General features: G+C 40.9%; 1 protein-coding gene across 1 annotated transcript in view; it reads right to left on the reverse strand.

The window, feature by feature from the left end:
* LOC129861935 (disintegrin and metalloproteinase domain-containing protein 10-like) overlaps positions 1 to 17,902 on the reverse strand; it is a 48,028-nt gene extending 30,126 nt beyond the window's left edge. Inside the window, exons 1-4 of the mRNA XM_055933147.1 lie at positions 17,722 to 17,902; positions 13,720 to 13,873; positions 7,241 to 7,359; positions 3,736 to 3,894 (exon numbers count right to left, since the gene is read on the reverse strand). Coding sequence (XP_055789122.1) covers positions 3,736 to 3,894; positions 7,241 to 7,359; positions 13,720 to 13,873; positions 17,722 to 17,788 — 499 coding nt within the window. The 5' untranslated portion in view covers positions 17,789 to 17,902. The remainder of the gene's footprint in view (positions 1 to 3,735; positions 3,895 to 7,240; positions 7,360 to 13,719; positions 13,874 to 17,721) is intronic.
* Between the last annotated feature and the right edge of the window lie 319 nt (positions 17,903 to 18,221).

Raw genomic sequence — 18,221 nt, forward strand, 5'->3', positions numbered from 1 at the left:
GCATTCTGATGAAGATCATCAAAGGTAAGTGAATATGTATAATGCTATTTTTGACTTATGTTGACTCCAACATGGCGGATATCTCTTTGGGTTGATTTGTCGTCTGAGCTCCGTACCCAGATTATTGCATGGTTTGCTTTTTCCGTAAAGTTTTTTTGAAATCTGACACAGCAGTTGCATTAAGGAGAAGTGGATCTAAAATTCCATGTATAACACTAGTATCTTTTAGCAATGTTTATTATGAGTATTTCTGTAAATTGATGTGGCTCTGCAAAATCACCGGATGTTTTGGAACTACTGAACAATAACGCGCCAATGTAAACTCACATTTTGGGACATAAATATTAACTTTACCAAACAAAACTGGCCAAACCCAGACGACGCTGGGCTAACTGTGCGCCACTCTATGGGACTCCCAATCACGGCCGGCTGTGATTCAGCCTGCATTCGAACCAGGGACTGTAGTGATGCCTCCAGACGTGACGCTTGGCATTCAGGCCAAAGAGTTCAATCTTGGTTTCATCAGACTAGAGAATCTTGCTTCTCATGGTCTGAGAGTCTTTAGGTGCCTTTTGGAAAACTCCAAGCGGGCTGTCATGTGCATTTTACTAAGGAGTGGCTTCTGTCTGGCCACTCTACCATAATGGCCTGATTGGTGGAGAGATGGTTGCCCTTCTGGAAGATTCTCCCATCTCCACAGAGGAACTGGTGTGTGCCTTTCCAAATCCTGTCCAATCAATTGAATTTACCACAGGTGAACTCCAATCAAGTTGTAGAAACATCAAGGATGATCAATGGAAACAGGATACACCTGAGCTCAATTTTGAGGCTCATAGCAGAAGGGTCTGAATACTTATGTAAATAAGGTACAGATGAAGTCGGAAGTTTACATACACCTTAGCCAAATACATTTAAACTCAGTTTTTCACAATTCCTGACATTTAATCCTAGTAAAAATTCCATCTTAGGTCAGTTAGGATCACCACTTTATTTTAAGAATGTGAAATGTCAGAATAATAGTAGAGAGAATGATTTATTTCAGCATTTATTTATTTCATCACATTCCCAGTGGGTCAGAAGTTTACATACACTCAATTAGTATTTGGTTGCATTGCCTTTAAATGGTTTAACTTGGGTCAAACGTTTCTGGTAGCCTTCCACAAGCTTCCCACAATAAGTTGGGTGAATTTTGGCCCATTCCTCCTGACAGAGCTGGTGTAACTGAGTCAGGTTTGTAGGCCTCCTTGCTCGCACACGCTTTTTCAGTTCTGCCCACAAATTGTCTATAGGATTGAGGTCAGGGCTATGTGATGGCCACTCCAATACCTTGACTTTGTTGTCCTTAAGCCATTTTACAACAACTTTGTAAGTATGCTTGGAGTCATTGTCCATTTGAAAGACCCATTTGCGACCAAGCTTTAACTTCCTGACTGATGTCTTGAGATGTTGCTTCAATATATACACATAATTTTCCTGTCTCATGATCCAATCTATTTTGTGAAGTGCACCAGTCCCTCCTGCAGCAAGCACCCCCACAACATGATGCTGCCACCCCCATGCTTCACGGTTGGGATGGTGTTCTTTGGCTTGTAAGCCTCCCCCTTTTACCTCCAAACTTAATGATGGTCATTATGGCCAAACAGTTCCATTTTTGTTTTATCAGACCAGAGGACATTTCTCCAAAAAGTACGATCTTTGTCCCCGTGTGCAGTTGCAAACCATAGTCTGGCTTTTTTATGGCAGCTTGGGAGCAGTGGCTTCTTCCTTGATGAGCGGCCTTTCAGGTTATGTCGATATAGTACTCGTTTTACTGTGGATATAGATACTTTTGTTCCGATTTCCTCCAGCATCTTCACAAGGTCCTTTGCTGTTGTTCTGGAATTGATTTGCACTTTTTGCACCAAAGTACGTTCATCTCTAGGAGACAGAACACGTCTCCTTCCTGAGCAGTATGAAGGCTGCGTGGTCCCATGGTGTTTATACTTGCGTACTATTGTTTGTACCGATGAACTTGGTACCTTTAGGTGTTTGGAAATTGCTCCCAAGGATGAACCAGACTTGTGGAGGTCTACAATTTTTTTCTGAGGTCTTGGCAGATTTCTTTTGATTTTCCCATGATGTCAAGCAAAGAGGCACTGAGTTTAAAGGTAGGCCTTGAAATACATCCACAGGTACACCTCCAATTGACTCAAATGATGTCAATTAGCCTATCAGAAGCTTCTAAAGCCATGATGTCATTTTCTGGAATTTTCCAAGCTGTTTAAAGTCACCGTCAACTTAGTGTATGTAAACTTCTGACCCACTGGACTTGTGATACAGTGAACTATAAGTGAAATAATCTGTCTGTAAACAATTGTTTGAAAGATTACTTGTGTCATGCACAAAGTAGATGACCTAACCTACTTGCCAAAACTATAGTTTAACAAGAAATTTGTGGAGTACTTGAAAAACGAGGTTTAATGACTCCAACCTAAGTGTATATAAACTTCCGACCTCAACTGTATCTGTTTAAGTTTTTATAAAATGTGCAAAAAAGATTTTTTGCGCTGTTTTTGCTCTGTCATTAAGGGGTATAGTGTGTAATTGAGGAAAAATATTTAATCCATTTTAGAATAAGGCTGTAACTTAAACATTTTTGGGGAAAAAGTAAACAGGTCTGTAGAATACATGGATACAATAGTATATGTACAGTAATAGTTGAATAGGGTGGACTTGACTAGAATTCAGTATATACATATGAAGTGGGTAAAACAACGTGTAAACATGATTAAAAAGTGACCAGTGTTCCATTGGGTTAATATATCCCAAGCCAGAGCGTTTGACGTCCGCAGCAGCAGGATCGGACTGCAGCTGACGTGATAATTACAGATGAGAACTCTCTCGGTAGAGCAGGTGAGCAAAAGCTCCAGATTTCCTTCACACTGGAAGCAGCACACTAGTTGTTATTTATGAGAAGGAAAAAAAAAAAACACTCACTGTCCTTTCGTTTTCCCCGAAGCTCCAGTCCGATCCAGCCTTGTTTCAGTAAGACATTGAATATTGTAGCTTTTCAAGTCTCTCTGATCAGAGACTCTGGAACAAAGCTCATCCATCTTATTCTCCAGTGACTGGACATTAGCCAATAGAACGGAGGGGAGTCACCAGGACCGCACCTCGAATGTCTCACTGCTGCGTTTGGAACAAAGGAATAAGGTCCGGTATGAACAGTGGAACAGCTGAGTTGGAGTTGATTGGTCGGCATCAGCGGTTGATTGACGGGCCTGAAGGCCAATCAGATTGAGAGGGCTTTTTTAATACACCCAGTCACTCAGCTAATGAGTGTCTCCTCTCCCTAGGGGCCAGCACTGAGCCTGTCTCTATCCTCCAGATGGAACAGGAACAAGCATGCACTCACACAATTAAAATGTGACAAAAGGGTACACCACAGCCTGTGTGTTTGTAAGGGGGCAGAAGCAGTAGAGGACTGGGTGTAAAGAGTGGAAGGGTAGGTCTTTGACCCTCCCCCCCAGTACTCACTGATGTCATCCTCGTGGTAGATAACAGAGTGGAAGGGTAGGTCTTTGACCCCCCCCCCCCCCCCACAGTACTCACTGATGTCATCCATCCTCGTGGTAGATAACAGAGTGGAAGGGTAGGTCTTTGACCCCCCCCCAGTACTCACTGATGTCATCCTCGTGGTAGATAACAGAGTGGAAGGGTAGGCCTTTGACCCCCCCCCCCCCCCCCAGTACTCACTGATGTCATCCTCGTGGTAGATAACAGAGTGGAAGGGAATGTCCCGGTCCTTCAGGTATCTCTCCGCTGGCTCTACGTAGAACTTCCCCTGGTACGTCTGTATGAAGCCCTCGAACTTGCCATCCACCACCGAACCATGGCTCAGTGTGCCCTTTTCACCTGGAGAAAGCAGGGGCGTAGTCATTTAGTCTTGTGATACCAGACCTCAACACCCTTGTTTAACCTTTATTTAACTAGGCAAGTCAGTTAAGAACAAATTCTTATTCACAATGACGGCCTACCAAAAGGCCTCCTGCGGGGACGGGGGCTGGGATAATATATATATATATATAAAACACACATCATGAGGAGGCAACACAACACTATATAAAGAGAGAACTAAGACAACAACATAGCAAAGGAGCAACACATGACAACACAGCATGGTAGCAACACAACATGACAACAACATGGTAGCAACACAACATGACAACACAGCATGGTAGCAACACAACATGACAACAACATGGTAGCAACACAACATGGCAGCAACACGACATGACAACACAGCATGGTAGCAACACAACATGACAACAACATGGTAGCAACACAACATGGCAGCAACACGACATGGTAGCAACACAACATGACAACAACATGGTAGCAACACAACATGACAACACAGCATGGTAGCAACACAACATGACAACAACATGGTAGCAACACAACATGACAACAACATGGTAGCAACACAACATGACAACAACATGGTAGCAACACAACATGACAACAACATGGTAGCAACACAACATTACAACACAGCATGGTAGCAACACAACATGACAACACAGCATGGTAGCAACACAACATGGTAGCAGCACAACATGACAACACAGCATGGTAGTAACACAACATGACAACAACATGGTAGCAACACAACATGGTATCAACACAACATGACAACAACATGGTAGCAACACAACATGACAACAACATGGTAGCAACACAACATGACAACAACATGGTAGCAACACAACATGACAACAACATGGTAGCAACACAACATGACAACAACATGGTAGCAACACAACATGACAACAACATGGTAGCAACACAACATGGTAGCAACACAACATGACAACAACATGGTATCAACACAACATGACAACAACATGGTAGCAGCACAACATGACAACAACATGGTAGCAACACAACATGACAACAACATGGTAGCAACACAACATGACAACCACATGGTAGCAACACAACATGACAACCACATGGTAGCAACACAACATGGTAGCAGCAGAAAACATGGTACAAACATTATTGGGTACAGAAAACAGCACAAAGGGCAAGAAGGTAGAGACCAACAAATACATCAAGCAAAGCAATATGTATAACACATAAGGAACATTAAATGTAGCATACAGGCCAGGGTTAGATATAAAACACATAGAAGGAACATTAAATGTAGCATACAAGCCAGGGTTAGATATATAACACATAGAAGGAACATTAAATGTAGCATACAAGCCAGGGTTAGATATATAACACATAGAAGGAACATTAAATGTAGCATACAGGCCAGGGTTAGATATAAAACACATAGAAGGAACATTAAATGTAGCATACAAGCCAGGGTTAGATATATAACACATAGAAGGAACATTAATGTAGCATACAGGCCAGGGTTAGATATATTTTTTGTTTAACCTTTATTTAACTAGGCAAGTCAGTTAAGAACAAATTCTTATTCACAATGACGGCCTACCAAAAGGCCTCCTGCGGGGACGGGGGCTGGGATAATATATATATATATAAAACACACATCATGAGGAGGCAACACAACACTATATAAAGAGAGAACTAAGACAACAACATAGCAAAGGAGCAACACATGACAACACAGCATGGTAGCAACACAACATGACAACAACATGGTAGCAACACAACATGACAACAACATGGTAGCAACACAACATGACAACAACATGGTAGCAACACAACAACAACATGGTAGCAACACAACATGACAACCACATGGTAGCAACACAACATGACAACCACATGGTAGCAACACAACATGACAACAACATGGTAGCAACACAACATGGCAGCAACACGACATGGTAGCAACACAACATGACAACCACATGGTAGCAACACAACATGACAACAACATGGTAGCAACACAACATGACAACAACATGGTAGCAACACAACATGACAACCACATGGTAGCAACACAACATGACAACCACATGGTAGCAACACAACATGACAACAACATGGTAGCAACACAACATGACAACAACATGGTAGCAACACAACATGACAACAACATGGTAGCAACACAACATGACAACAACATGGTAGCAACACAACATGACAACAACATGGTAGAAACACAACATGACAACACAGCATGGTAGCAACACAACATGACAACAACATGGTAGCAACACAACATGACAACAACATGGTAGCAACACAACATGACAACAACATGGTAGCAACACAACATGACAACAACATGGTAGCAACACAACATGACAACAACATGGTAGCAACAACACATGACAACACAGCATGGTATCAACACAACAACAACATGGTAGCAACACAACAACACAGCATGGTAGCAACACAACATGACAACAACATGGTAGCAACACAACATGACAACAACATGGTAGCAACACAACATGACAACACAGCATGGTAGCAACACAACATGACAACAACATGGTAGCAACACACCATGACAACAACATGGTAGCAACACACCATGACAACAACATGGTAGCAACACAACATGACAACAACATGGTAGCAACACAACATGACAACAACATGGTAGCAACACAACATGGCAGCAACACGACATGGTAGCAACACAACATGACAACAACATGGTATCAACACAACATGACAACAACATGGTAGCAACACAACATGGTAGCAGCAGAAAACATGGTACAAACATTATTGGGTACAGAAAACAGCACAAAGGGCAAGAAGGTAGAGACCAACAAATACATCAAGCAAAGCAATATGTATAACACATAAGGAACATTAAATGTAGCATACAGGCCAGGGTTAGATATAAAACACATAGAAGGAACATTAAATGTAGCATACAGGCCAGGGTTAGATATAAAACACATAGAAGGAACATTAAATGTAGCATACAGGCCAGGGTTAGATATAAAACACATAGAAGGAACATTAAATGTAGCATACAGGCCAGGGTTAGATATAAAACACATAGACGGAACATTAAATGTAGCATACAGGCCAGGGTTAGATATAAAACACATAGAAGGAACATTAAATGTAGCATACAGGCCAGGGTTAGATATAAAACACATAGAAGGAACATTAAATGTAGCATACAGGCCAGGGTTAGATATAAAACACATAGAAGGAACATTAAATGTAGCATACAAGCCAGGGTTAGATATAAAACACATAGAAGGAACACAGAAACAGACATATGAGGTGAAGCGTCCTCTAGGCTCACCATATATTTCTCCTGTGTAAATGTGAGAGGTGTCATAGATCACCTCCTGGCCTCCTACGGACACCTTCAGGTCCTCCGCAAAGAGACTGGTGTCTCTCCTCATCCTCAGGTTGAAGTGTCTGACGGACGGAAACAGAGGAGGTTTAGTACCAAGTCATTCATGCCACCTTTCTGTATGGACTTATTTGAGGAGGGACAGATACAAACACATTGACGTATTGAATAAACAATCACCTGATATATAGATATATATGATGTTTAATTTATAAGAATCCCCAGTAGCTGTCTGGAAGACACGTCCTGAAACAACCTTTATAAATACCCTGTTTATCAGTGTTAGGTTCTATTACAATGTAGAGCAAGAACAAAAAATGTGGAGGACAACAATTAAATTCTGAATACACCCACTGATAATCAACGTTTCAGTCATATGGTGTTTCAATGGCTCGTGATAAGAGTCTAATCTCAAAACCCCCTTTTTCTCCTGTCACCCTGTACTATGTTATTAACGCGCGGCACTAAAACGTGGTGCCTTCAGACCTGAGAGAGTGAGTCTCTGAATCACGGAAATATAAACTATAGAATTTCCATTCTATAGCATGTATTTCTATAGTCTGAACATGGCAACACGATGATTCAGGTTGTTATTATAGAGTGTTTTGGTGTTTATAATAACATAGGTCCTACCCTGATAACATAAATCAAAAAGGTCAAATAAATCCATAAGAATATAATACAACTCTGGATGGAACTAGTCCTGTGTTTCACAGGACTCGGGGGAGAAGAATGAAAATGAAAAAGAAAGGGAGAGGGATAAAAGACAAGGGTATTGGCCCAGCAGAAAATAAAATTAAAAATCTATTTTTTGACCGTACAAGGGCAGTGAATATTATTTCCAACTCAAACAGCAAAATGAGGTCACCTTAAAAAATGGTACGGCTTTCCTGCATATTAAACGATGTTAGAGGGGGGGAGAAGAAAAAAAAATCAAAAAGTAGCGCTGTAAATAATTGAAGAACTAAATGCATTACGTTCTGGTTAGCTCCTCAAACACTAACAGAAAAAAGGAGAGAATTTTGAGTTGGTCAACACCAGTGACTTCTCCCCAAAATGAATCTCCAAATGAGGTGTACATAGCACAGGGACAGACACATCTCCAACTTGTACGTGTATTCGTGTCATTCGGATGTGGTACGGGATAAAGCGGAAGGTACATTTCGGTTCGATCATGTGTACAATTGACGAATACTTAAGCAATATGGAATGAGAACCCGGGGGATTATCGTGTGATAACAGCCGACCAAGGGGGCTGTTCTGAGGGCCGAGGTGAAACCAAAAGAGCTGGGAAAAACCCTTAGGAGGGAGTGATCACCATAACCCCTGGCTTCGAGGGTCTTATTGCTTTTAGAAAACAGTTGCCAACATAATTATTATTATTTTTATTTTTTTTAAGGATCAACAACATGTTTTCAATTAAAACTTGATTTTACTGAGAAAATGTATTTTATTTCGTACTTCCCACCAGACGATATAGTCCGGATCAAAAGCCAGTTGTTAATTCTAAAGTTGCGAATCAAAACAGTGGATGTCAACACTTTTTATTCGAAAGCACAGCGTCGTCATGGACGTTCTAGTCTAGAGCGCCTGGTTAAAAGTGTGTTCCGGAGCATGTTTCAACTAGTGAGAAATACAGTTCCTTCAGGAAGTATTCATACCCCTTTGACTTTTCCCACATTTTGTTGTGTTACAGCCTGAATTTAAAATGGATTACATTTAGATTTGTTTGTCGTCACTGGTCTACACACAATAACGTCGCCGTGGAATTATGTTTTTCATTATTTAATATTTTAGTAATTAATAAAAAATAAAAAAAGGAATTCTGAAATGTCTTGAGTCAATAAGTATAAAAAGCAGACAACGAATCCCTTTGAGCATGGTGAAGTTATTAATTACACAATCAATACACCCAGTCACTACAAAGATACAGGCATCCTTCCTAACTTAGTTGCCCTGAGGCTGAATCAACGACATTGTATTTACGCCACAATACGAACCTAATTGACAGAGTGAAAAAACGAAATAATAATAATAATAATTCAGGGGAGATTACATGTATAAATGCCTGGCTGGGCTGCGGGACATTGGATGCACATTGATAAATCTAATGGAACTGTTAACAGGCATGTCCACGTGGAATGCCGGGATTGTGGCGCTATAACTATCAACCAATCAGCATTCAGGATCGAAACGACACGTTTTATAAAAGAGATCTTAATCTGTGTCAATAGAATTATCCCACAAGCCTTAATCAATTCTAGCCTGGTCCCAAATCTGTTTGTGCAGTCTTGTCAACAATGACCATAGCCTAAGTGTTGTTGTCCTTTAGTTTACTCCAATTAGGGGAGGGATGGAAGGGTTAGGGGAAAATAATAAAGAAGGAAAATATATATTTTTAAAAGAATATATATATATATATATTTACAAAATAATATATGGGGGATTGGAAATGATGCAGATAATTACATTGATAGGACCCTCAATCTGCAATATAAAATCTGATCTACCCCCACAAATAAAATAAAAAAATATATATATTAAAATAAAATGACCATAGTAGTTGGCAAGACAACACAAACAGATCTTGTTCCAGGCTAAATAAATCCTGTGGCGTTCTGCATTAGCATCGAACAGCCCCCGTGATATGCAACTTTTCAGGGAAGCTAGAAACCAGTATACACAGGCAGTTAGAAAAGCCAAGGCTAGCTTTTTCAAGCAGAAATTTGCTTCCTGCAACACAAACTCAAAAAAGTTCTGGGACACTGTAAAGTCCATGGAGAATAAGAACACCTCCTCCCAGCTTCCAACTGCACTGAAGATAGGAAATACTGTCACCACCGACAAATCCACTATAATTGAGAATTTCAATAAGCATTTTTCTACGGCTGGCCATGCTTTCCACCTGGCTACCCCTACCCCGGTCAACAGCACTGCCCTCCCCTCTGCTACTCGCCCAAGCCTTCCCCACTTCTCTTTCTCCCAAATACAGTCAGCTGATGTTCTGAAAGAGCTGCAAAATCTGGACCCTTACAAATCAGCCGGGCTAGATAATCTGGACCCTTTCTTTCTAAAACTATCTGCTGAAATTGTTGCCACCCCTATTACCAGCCTTTTCAACCTCTCTTTCGTGTCGTCTGAGATTCCCAAAGATTGGAAAGCAGCTGCGGTTATCCCCCTCTTCAAAGGGGGAGACACTCTAGACCCAAACTGCTACAGACCTATATCTATCCTACCCTGCCTTTCTAAGGTCTTCGAAAGCCAAGTCAACAAACAGATTACCGACCATCTCGAATCCCACCATACCTTCTCCGCTATGCAATCTGGTTTCAGAGCTGGTCATGGGTGCACCTCAGCCACGCTCAAGGTCATAAACGATATCTTAACCGCTATCGATAGGAAACAGTACTGTGCAGCCATATTCATTGACCTGGCCAAGGCTTTTGACTCTGTCAATCACCACATCCTCATCGGCAGACTCGACAGCCTTGGTTTCTCTAATGATTGCCTCGCCTGGTTCACCAACTACTTCTCTGATCGAGTTCAGTGTGTCAAATCGGAGGGTCTGTTGTCCGGACCTCTGGCAGTCTCTATGGGGGTGCCACAGGGTTCAATTCTTGGACCGACTCTCTTCTCTGTATACATCAATGATGTCGCTCTTGCTGCTTGTGAGTCTCTGATCCACCTCTACGCAGACGACACTATTCTGTATACTTCTGGCCCTTCTTTTGACACTGTGTTAACAACCCTCCAGGCGAGCTTCAATGCCATATAACTCTCCTTCCGTGGCCTCCAATTGCTCTTAAATACAAGTAAAACTAAATGCATGCTCTTCAACCGATCGCTGCCTGCACCTGCCCGCCTGTCCAACATCACTACTCTGGACGGCTCTGACTTAGAATATGTGGACAACTACAAATACCTAGGTGTCTGGTTAGACTGTAAACTCTCCTTCCAGACTCACATCAAGCATCTCCAATCCAAAGTTAAATCTAGAATCGGCTTCCTATTCCGCAACAAAGCATCCTTCACTCATGCTGCCAAACATACCCTTGTAAAACTGACCATCCTACCAATCCTCGACTTCGGTGATGTCATTTACAAAATAGCCTCCAAAACCCTACTCAATAAATTGGATGCAGTCTATCACAGTGCCATCCGTTTTGTCACCAAAGCCCCATATACTACCCACCACTGCGACCTGTACGCTCTCGTTGGCTGTCCCTCGCTTCACACTCGTCGCCAAACCCACTGGCTCCAGGTCATCTACAAGACCCTGCTAGGTAAAGTCCCCCCTTATCTCAGCTCGCTGGTCACCATAGCAACGCCCACCTGTAGCACGCGCTCCAGCAGGTATATCTCTCTGGTCACCCCCAAAACCAATTCTTCCTTTGGCCGCCTCTCCTTCCAGTTCTCTGCTGCCAATGACTGGAACGAACTACAAAAATCTCTGAAACTGGAAACACTTATCTCCCTCACTAGCTTTAAGCACCAGCTTTCAGAGCAGCTCATAGATTACTGCACCTGTACATAGCCCATCTATAATTTAGCCCAAACAACTACCTCTTTACCTACTGTATTTATTTATTTTGCTCCTTTGCACCCCATTATTTCTATCTCTACTTTGCACCTTCTTCCACTGCAAACCAACCATTCCAGTGTTTTTTTTTACTTGCTATATTGTATTTACTTCGCCACCATGGCCTTTTTATATTTTTATTTATTTATATATATATTTTGTTTGCCTTCACCTCCCTTATCTCACCTCACTTGCTCATATTGTATATAGACTTATTTTTCACTGTATTATTGACTGTATGTTTGTTTTACTCCATGTGTAACTATGTGTTGTTGTATGTGTCGAACTGCTTTGCTTTATCTTGGCCAGGTCGCAATTGTAAATGAGAACGTGTTCTCAATTTGCCTACCTGGTTAAATAAAGGTGAAATAAAAATAAAATAAAAATTCCAAGCCAGAACACGGAGTTCTCCCACCTGTTTTACACTAGGAATTGCCATCATCCAGCAAAACATCGGAAGCCATTCACTTTCAATGGAAAGAAAACAAGAGAAGCAGAGTGGTCGGAGGGGGGGGGGACCGTTGAGCGATGCAAGCATGGGTTTGAGTTTATTTTATTTTATTTTTACAGGGACAGTGCACATTAATCAACGTTTCAGTAAAAGTGCCGGTTTTAGCCAGCCGGCTAATTTTCAACCGCAGTCCCTGGGCAGGTTATTAAAAACAATTACAATATAGACAATAGCAACATAGAACAAGACATAGCATACAGACATAGCAACATGGGACAAGCAAGACGTAGCATACAGGCAGAGCAACATAGAACAAAAAGCAGCAAGACAAAATTCATAAAAGCAACAAAGTGTTTCCACACCTCACAAAGGGTGAGGAAGATGAGCGATGCAAGCATGGGTGAGGAAGATGAGCGATGCAAGCATGGGTGAGGAAGATGGGCAACGCGGAACTTTATTCAAATCCTCTGTAATATTGCAAAGGGGAGTGGCCAATCGCCTCCAACTCCCTACTGGATTTTTTTATGATCCATTAAGCCAGGCAAGCTCAATCAAGCACAGATTAAGTATTTTAAATGATTTCAAATAAATCTGACTAACAGTCAGATGGTCTTACTGCAATTCTACAGTTTGCCATGCAGCTGAGAGAATTTTGCAGTTTTAAAACAAATTTGCTGCAATTCTATATTTCATGGCATGGAGCTAAGATATTGCAATACTGGTATCTTCACTGTCCTAACCAATACTGCTAAATTCATTGTTTTGGCAATTTTTCAATTATCTTTGACTATAACTTTAATTTTGGTGATTGTTAGTTCTCAAAAGTTAATATTATATAGGTCTATTATCTTTTCTAAATACTTTATCTATGGTTTTTGCCGTTTAAGTTTACATTGAAAGTACCCCCCCCCCCCCAAAAAAAACAAAAACAATAATGAACAAGATGAATCATGAACTTATAAGGTTTACACATGCTGCTTTACTTTGAATATTTAACAAAATAAACTATCACAAACTGACAGACACACAGAGAGACACACAGAGAGACACACACAGAGAGAGACACACAGAGAGAGACACAGAGAAAGACACACAGAGACACACAGAGAGAGACATACAGAGACACACACACAGAGACACAGAGAAAGACACACAGAGACACACAGAGAGAGACACACAGAGAGAGACACAAAGAGAGAGACACACAGAGAGACACACAGAGAGACACACACAGAGACACACACAGAGACACACACAGAGACACACACAGAGACACACACAGAGAGAGACACACACAAAGAGACACACACACAGAGAGACACACACACAGAGAGACACACAGAGAGAGACACACAGAGAGTAAAAAAAAAAAAGGTCTGGGAGACGTAGGCCTACCTTCCGTGTGCATGGAAGTCTAGATGGAGAAACTTGTCTTGGTGGTGGAGGGCCCTCTTGGCTCTCAGGTGCTTGTCATGTAACTCATAGGTGTTATAGGACAGACCCTCATAGTGATGCACATACTTGTTCAGGGGGTTCCCATAATGGTAACCTGTGAAGATGACAAGACAGGAACTTAAGACCACGAGAACAACAAAAAAATCACACTGCACTCCTCTTCAAACCACAGGCTGTGTAAACTGAATATTACCTACAACTAGAAACTGGGTGGTTCGAGCCCTGAATGCTGATTGGCTAACAGCCATGGTATATCAAACCATTTATTTGAACTGCTCTAATTACATTGGTAACCAGTTTATAATAGCATTAAGACACCTCGGGGGTTTGTGCTATATAGCCAATATACAACGGCTAAGGGCTGGGTCCAGGCACTCCGCGTTGCGTCTTGCCTAAGAACAACCCTTAGCCGTGGTATATTGTCCATATACCACACCTCCTCGGGCCTTATTGCTTAATTATATAACATGTTTAATCACATGTCTTCCTCTTCCAGGCCTAACTATATCAACGAACCATATATAAAAGATAGTAGCCTATAACGATACCATGATAGCACCATCATAACATTCATGATCCCCACATTATTCTACCCAGGCCTGGAAACACATTACTCTAGCCTACTTAGTCTGTACATGGGAACATTCTGTGTGTAATTACATAGGAGTCCTGACTTGTGGAGGCCACCGTAACGTCTGGATTTCCCCCCCTCCAAATGACTAAAACGAACAAAATAAGTGATAGTCCTACAAAGGAGTGGTAGTTCACTGAGCATATAGCATAGTCTACATCCATAGAAATACAATCTATTAAAGAAATACAATCTATTATAGAAATACAATCTATTATAGAACCAGAGTCTATTATAGAAACAGAATCTAATATAGAAATAGAATATATTAATGAAACAGAATATATTATAGAAGCAGAATATATTATAGAAATACAATCTAATACAGAACTAGAATCTATTATAGAAACAGAATATATTATAGAAACAGAATCTAATATAGAAATACAATTTAATATAGAAATACAATCTATTACAGAACTAGAATCTATTATAGAACTAGAATCTATTATAGAAACAGAATGTAGGTCTATTTATATAATCTCCATCTGTAAAAGGCCTGGCTAGGCAAAACAGTCACAGCAATCTCACTCTCAACCCTAGAAATAAAACCACCCGGATCGCATAATAAGGCTTTAACATAAGGCCTAATGGATTAGAACTGAATTAGTATCACTCAGACCTGGCTTCAAACACTATTTGAAATAATTCCAAATACTGTATCTGTGCTTGGTTGAGATTGCCTGCCTTAATGGACCAATAGAATAGTCCCAAAACGGCAAACAATGTTCTACCACCTCAGGCGAGCTAGAGGACACAAAGTATTTTAACTCAAGTATGATATCACTACAGGAGCAGGTGTTAAATCCTGTGCCTGCTCCCAGCTACTGTACTATCTGTTTCAGCTCATGATTTCATTCAGGTAGGTAGGCTAAATACTAGACAGCTAATCAAACCGAATCCGTTCAAACTAAAACGTATCGTTCCTGTATCAGAGCCCATGTATTCTATACACGTATCGAATCAGCTTGAAAGGGAAAGATGCACATCCCTACTAGTTAGCACAGGTGGTCGCCTCTTGTTTTCTGTGAACACGCACTGTAACATGGAGATATGGCAGTGTGAGAACACCTTCCCTATAAAATTGTGTAGGTTTTTTTTTTGTGTGAAAATGATTTCTCGCTGATATGAAAGATATGTGCCTTATGTTTCCAAGCGACGCGTGTTCACACTGAGCGTTGGGGATCTGAACCAAAGTCCCCCCCAGGGAAGAAGATACCTTCATCAATAACGGTTGGCGCTAAAAGGTAGTTGACCTCTATGAATGGGTGTCGCCCTTGAGATCATGACTCCCAGTTCCATTACGTCACATAAAAGAGTCTTTGGACGAAGGCGTCTTCTGTGCGAGGAGTTCTGTTAAGAGCCACACGGTACAGTTTTGTAAGCATAAGGACCGTATCTTTCATATCAGCGAGAAATCATTTTCTAAAAAAAAACAACAACAAAAAAAAAAAGGTCACATTGATACACACCTTTATAGGGTTAGTGTTCCCACACGGCCATATCTCCATGTTACAGCACGTGTTTACAGGAACAGACAGACGGACCACAGAGGGACCACCTTTACTAATTAGCTATCTAGCATGCTCTGAACACCTGTCTGTAACGGAAGAAGGCTCACAGAAAACCGTGTTTGTCACTGTAAAAAAAAAAAAAAATACTGTTGGCTTAAAACTGTGATAAAGCCTGTTAAAAAAAACAGTGTAAAGCAGTGGAGGCTGGTGGGAGGAGCTATAGGAGGACGGGCTCATTGTAAATGGCTGGAGTGGATCTAAAGAAATAAACGGAACGTGGTTTCCATATGTTTGATACCGTGTTCCATTTAAGCCGTCACTATGAGCCCATCCTCATATAGCTCATCCCACCTGCCGCCACTGGTGTACAGTACATTTTGCATTATATGAAATGAACAAGGGTTTCATGTATCCAGAATTGTATCGTTATTTAGAATCAATTCACGTTTAGTTTGAGTACTTGGCTGTTTTGGCTACTGGCGCCAGTCTTACCCCCGAAGATATCAAATAAAAATGCTAGGACCTTTAAGGAGTAGAGGTAAGGCTCCTTAAGAATGCATCTCAGGCTATACATTAGGTAGTAGTACTATGTGAACCATGAAACACAACATTCAATCAAAGCTGTTGAATCACTTCTTGGAGCAATTAGTCCCCATGGAGGGGATTTCTAACTGATGCAAGGATGATGCAGTGGGTGAAGCAGCGTCGTGTGAACAAGAACGACATCTCATTGAAAACATACAGTGAGTTGCCTCTGTAGATTTCTTGATCAGAACTTGTCAATGAAAATCAGGAAATTGTTGGATTCACATGAATACTATTGTATCTTTCTACTGTGTCCATCGAACATATATTGTTAGCTAACGTTACATTGTTACTTTAGTCTGCAGATTTATTTTTTTTTTTTACTATTTTGAATTTAACTTTTATTTAACTAGGCAAGTCACTTAAAGAACAAATTCTTATTTACAATGACGGCCTAGGAACAGTGGGTTAACTTGTTCAGGTGCAGAACGACAGATTTTTACCTTGTCAACTCGGGGATTCTATCCATCAACCTTTCAGTTACTGACCCAACGCTCTACCCACTAGACTACCTGATAGCCTAGGATCCCCCTAGGATGCTAGCTAGTAAGTAAGTTAACATAGACCGAATATGTTCTCTCTCGAGATCCATTGACTTTGGGCCAAAAAAATCAAAAATAACAAGATGTCAAAAGGCATAGCTATCTAGGTACGTTAATTATCAAGCAATATGGCTAGCTAGCTAATTGTTGCTGTTAAACTGATGCTAAATTAGCGGGCTAACTAGCTATTGTTGACAGAAAGTGGGACAGCCCATAATTGCACATTTTTAGTATTGACGTGGTGCATAAACAATATTGACCGAAAACACTCCATAATATTGCAAGAAAAATCAGATGACCCAAATCGTGTTGGTCGTTCGTGCCAAATGACAACAGAATCCTTCTTCATATTCCCATAACAATGGCACCTCGGCGAGCTAGCTAGCGTTAGCCTTCACATAACCATCATGGTAAATTATCGTTTTAAAAGAAAACTAGCCTTTGCCAAGCTTAAAATAAAATATATTTCGACAACTATATAGCTTGGTGGTTTGTCAAAAGGACAAGCGATATCTTCACAACGACCAGGCCTTGGTCCGTTATGTTAGTTTTCTTAGCTAGCCTAGCCTGCTAGCCATTCGCTCGAATGCTGTCTTGAATACTCTTCCCTTCTTGGATGGAGTCCGTTATTCCTTCGCTCTACAGAATACATACAAATGCTCCCACTCACCTTGGGTGTAATTTATTAAGTAGATGAAACAGAGGAATTTGACGAGAATCATATCTGCTAAGTCCATTGTTCGAGCATTGATACCGTGATCCCTTTATTGTCCTACTTTAGACTCACTCTGTGACAATGTTTATCGCAGCTTCCTCTCTCTCTCCTCTTCCTCGCCTCCCGCCTCTCTCTCTCTGTTTCACGCCCTGACGTCAGACGCAGACATAGGGATGAGGAGTCTCTCTTCCACATCATCATGGAGTGATACATTATAGCAGATAGTGTATTAGGTAAGGTTTCAAAAAGTATGATGTAAGTACATAATGCGATGTTCGGAGCATTATTCTACACATTGCTGACTAAATAGGTCAAAACGCCTCTTTTTTTCGGGATCATCAGACACTTAACAAAGTTAAAATACTTTTCACATTCAACCAGAGTTAGAAGAGTTTTTATTTTATTTACATATTGGACGCAGTTATAGTATAAAATCCAGTCATTAAAGCTCATCG

The sequence above is a fragment of the Salvelinus fontinalis genome, chromosome 9, assembly GCF_029448725.1.
Source record: "Salvelinus fontinalis isolate EN_2023a chromosome 9, ASM2944872v1, whole genome shotgun sequence".
NCBI classification, from domain to species: domain Eukaryota; kingdom Metazoa; phylum Chordata; class Actinopteri; order Salmoniformes; family Salmonidae; genus Salvelinus; species Salvelinus fontinalis.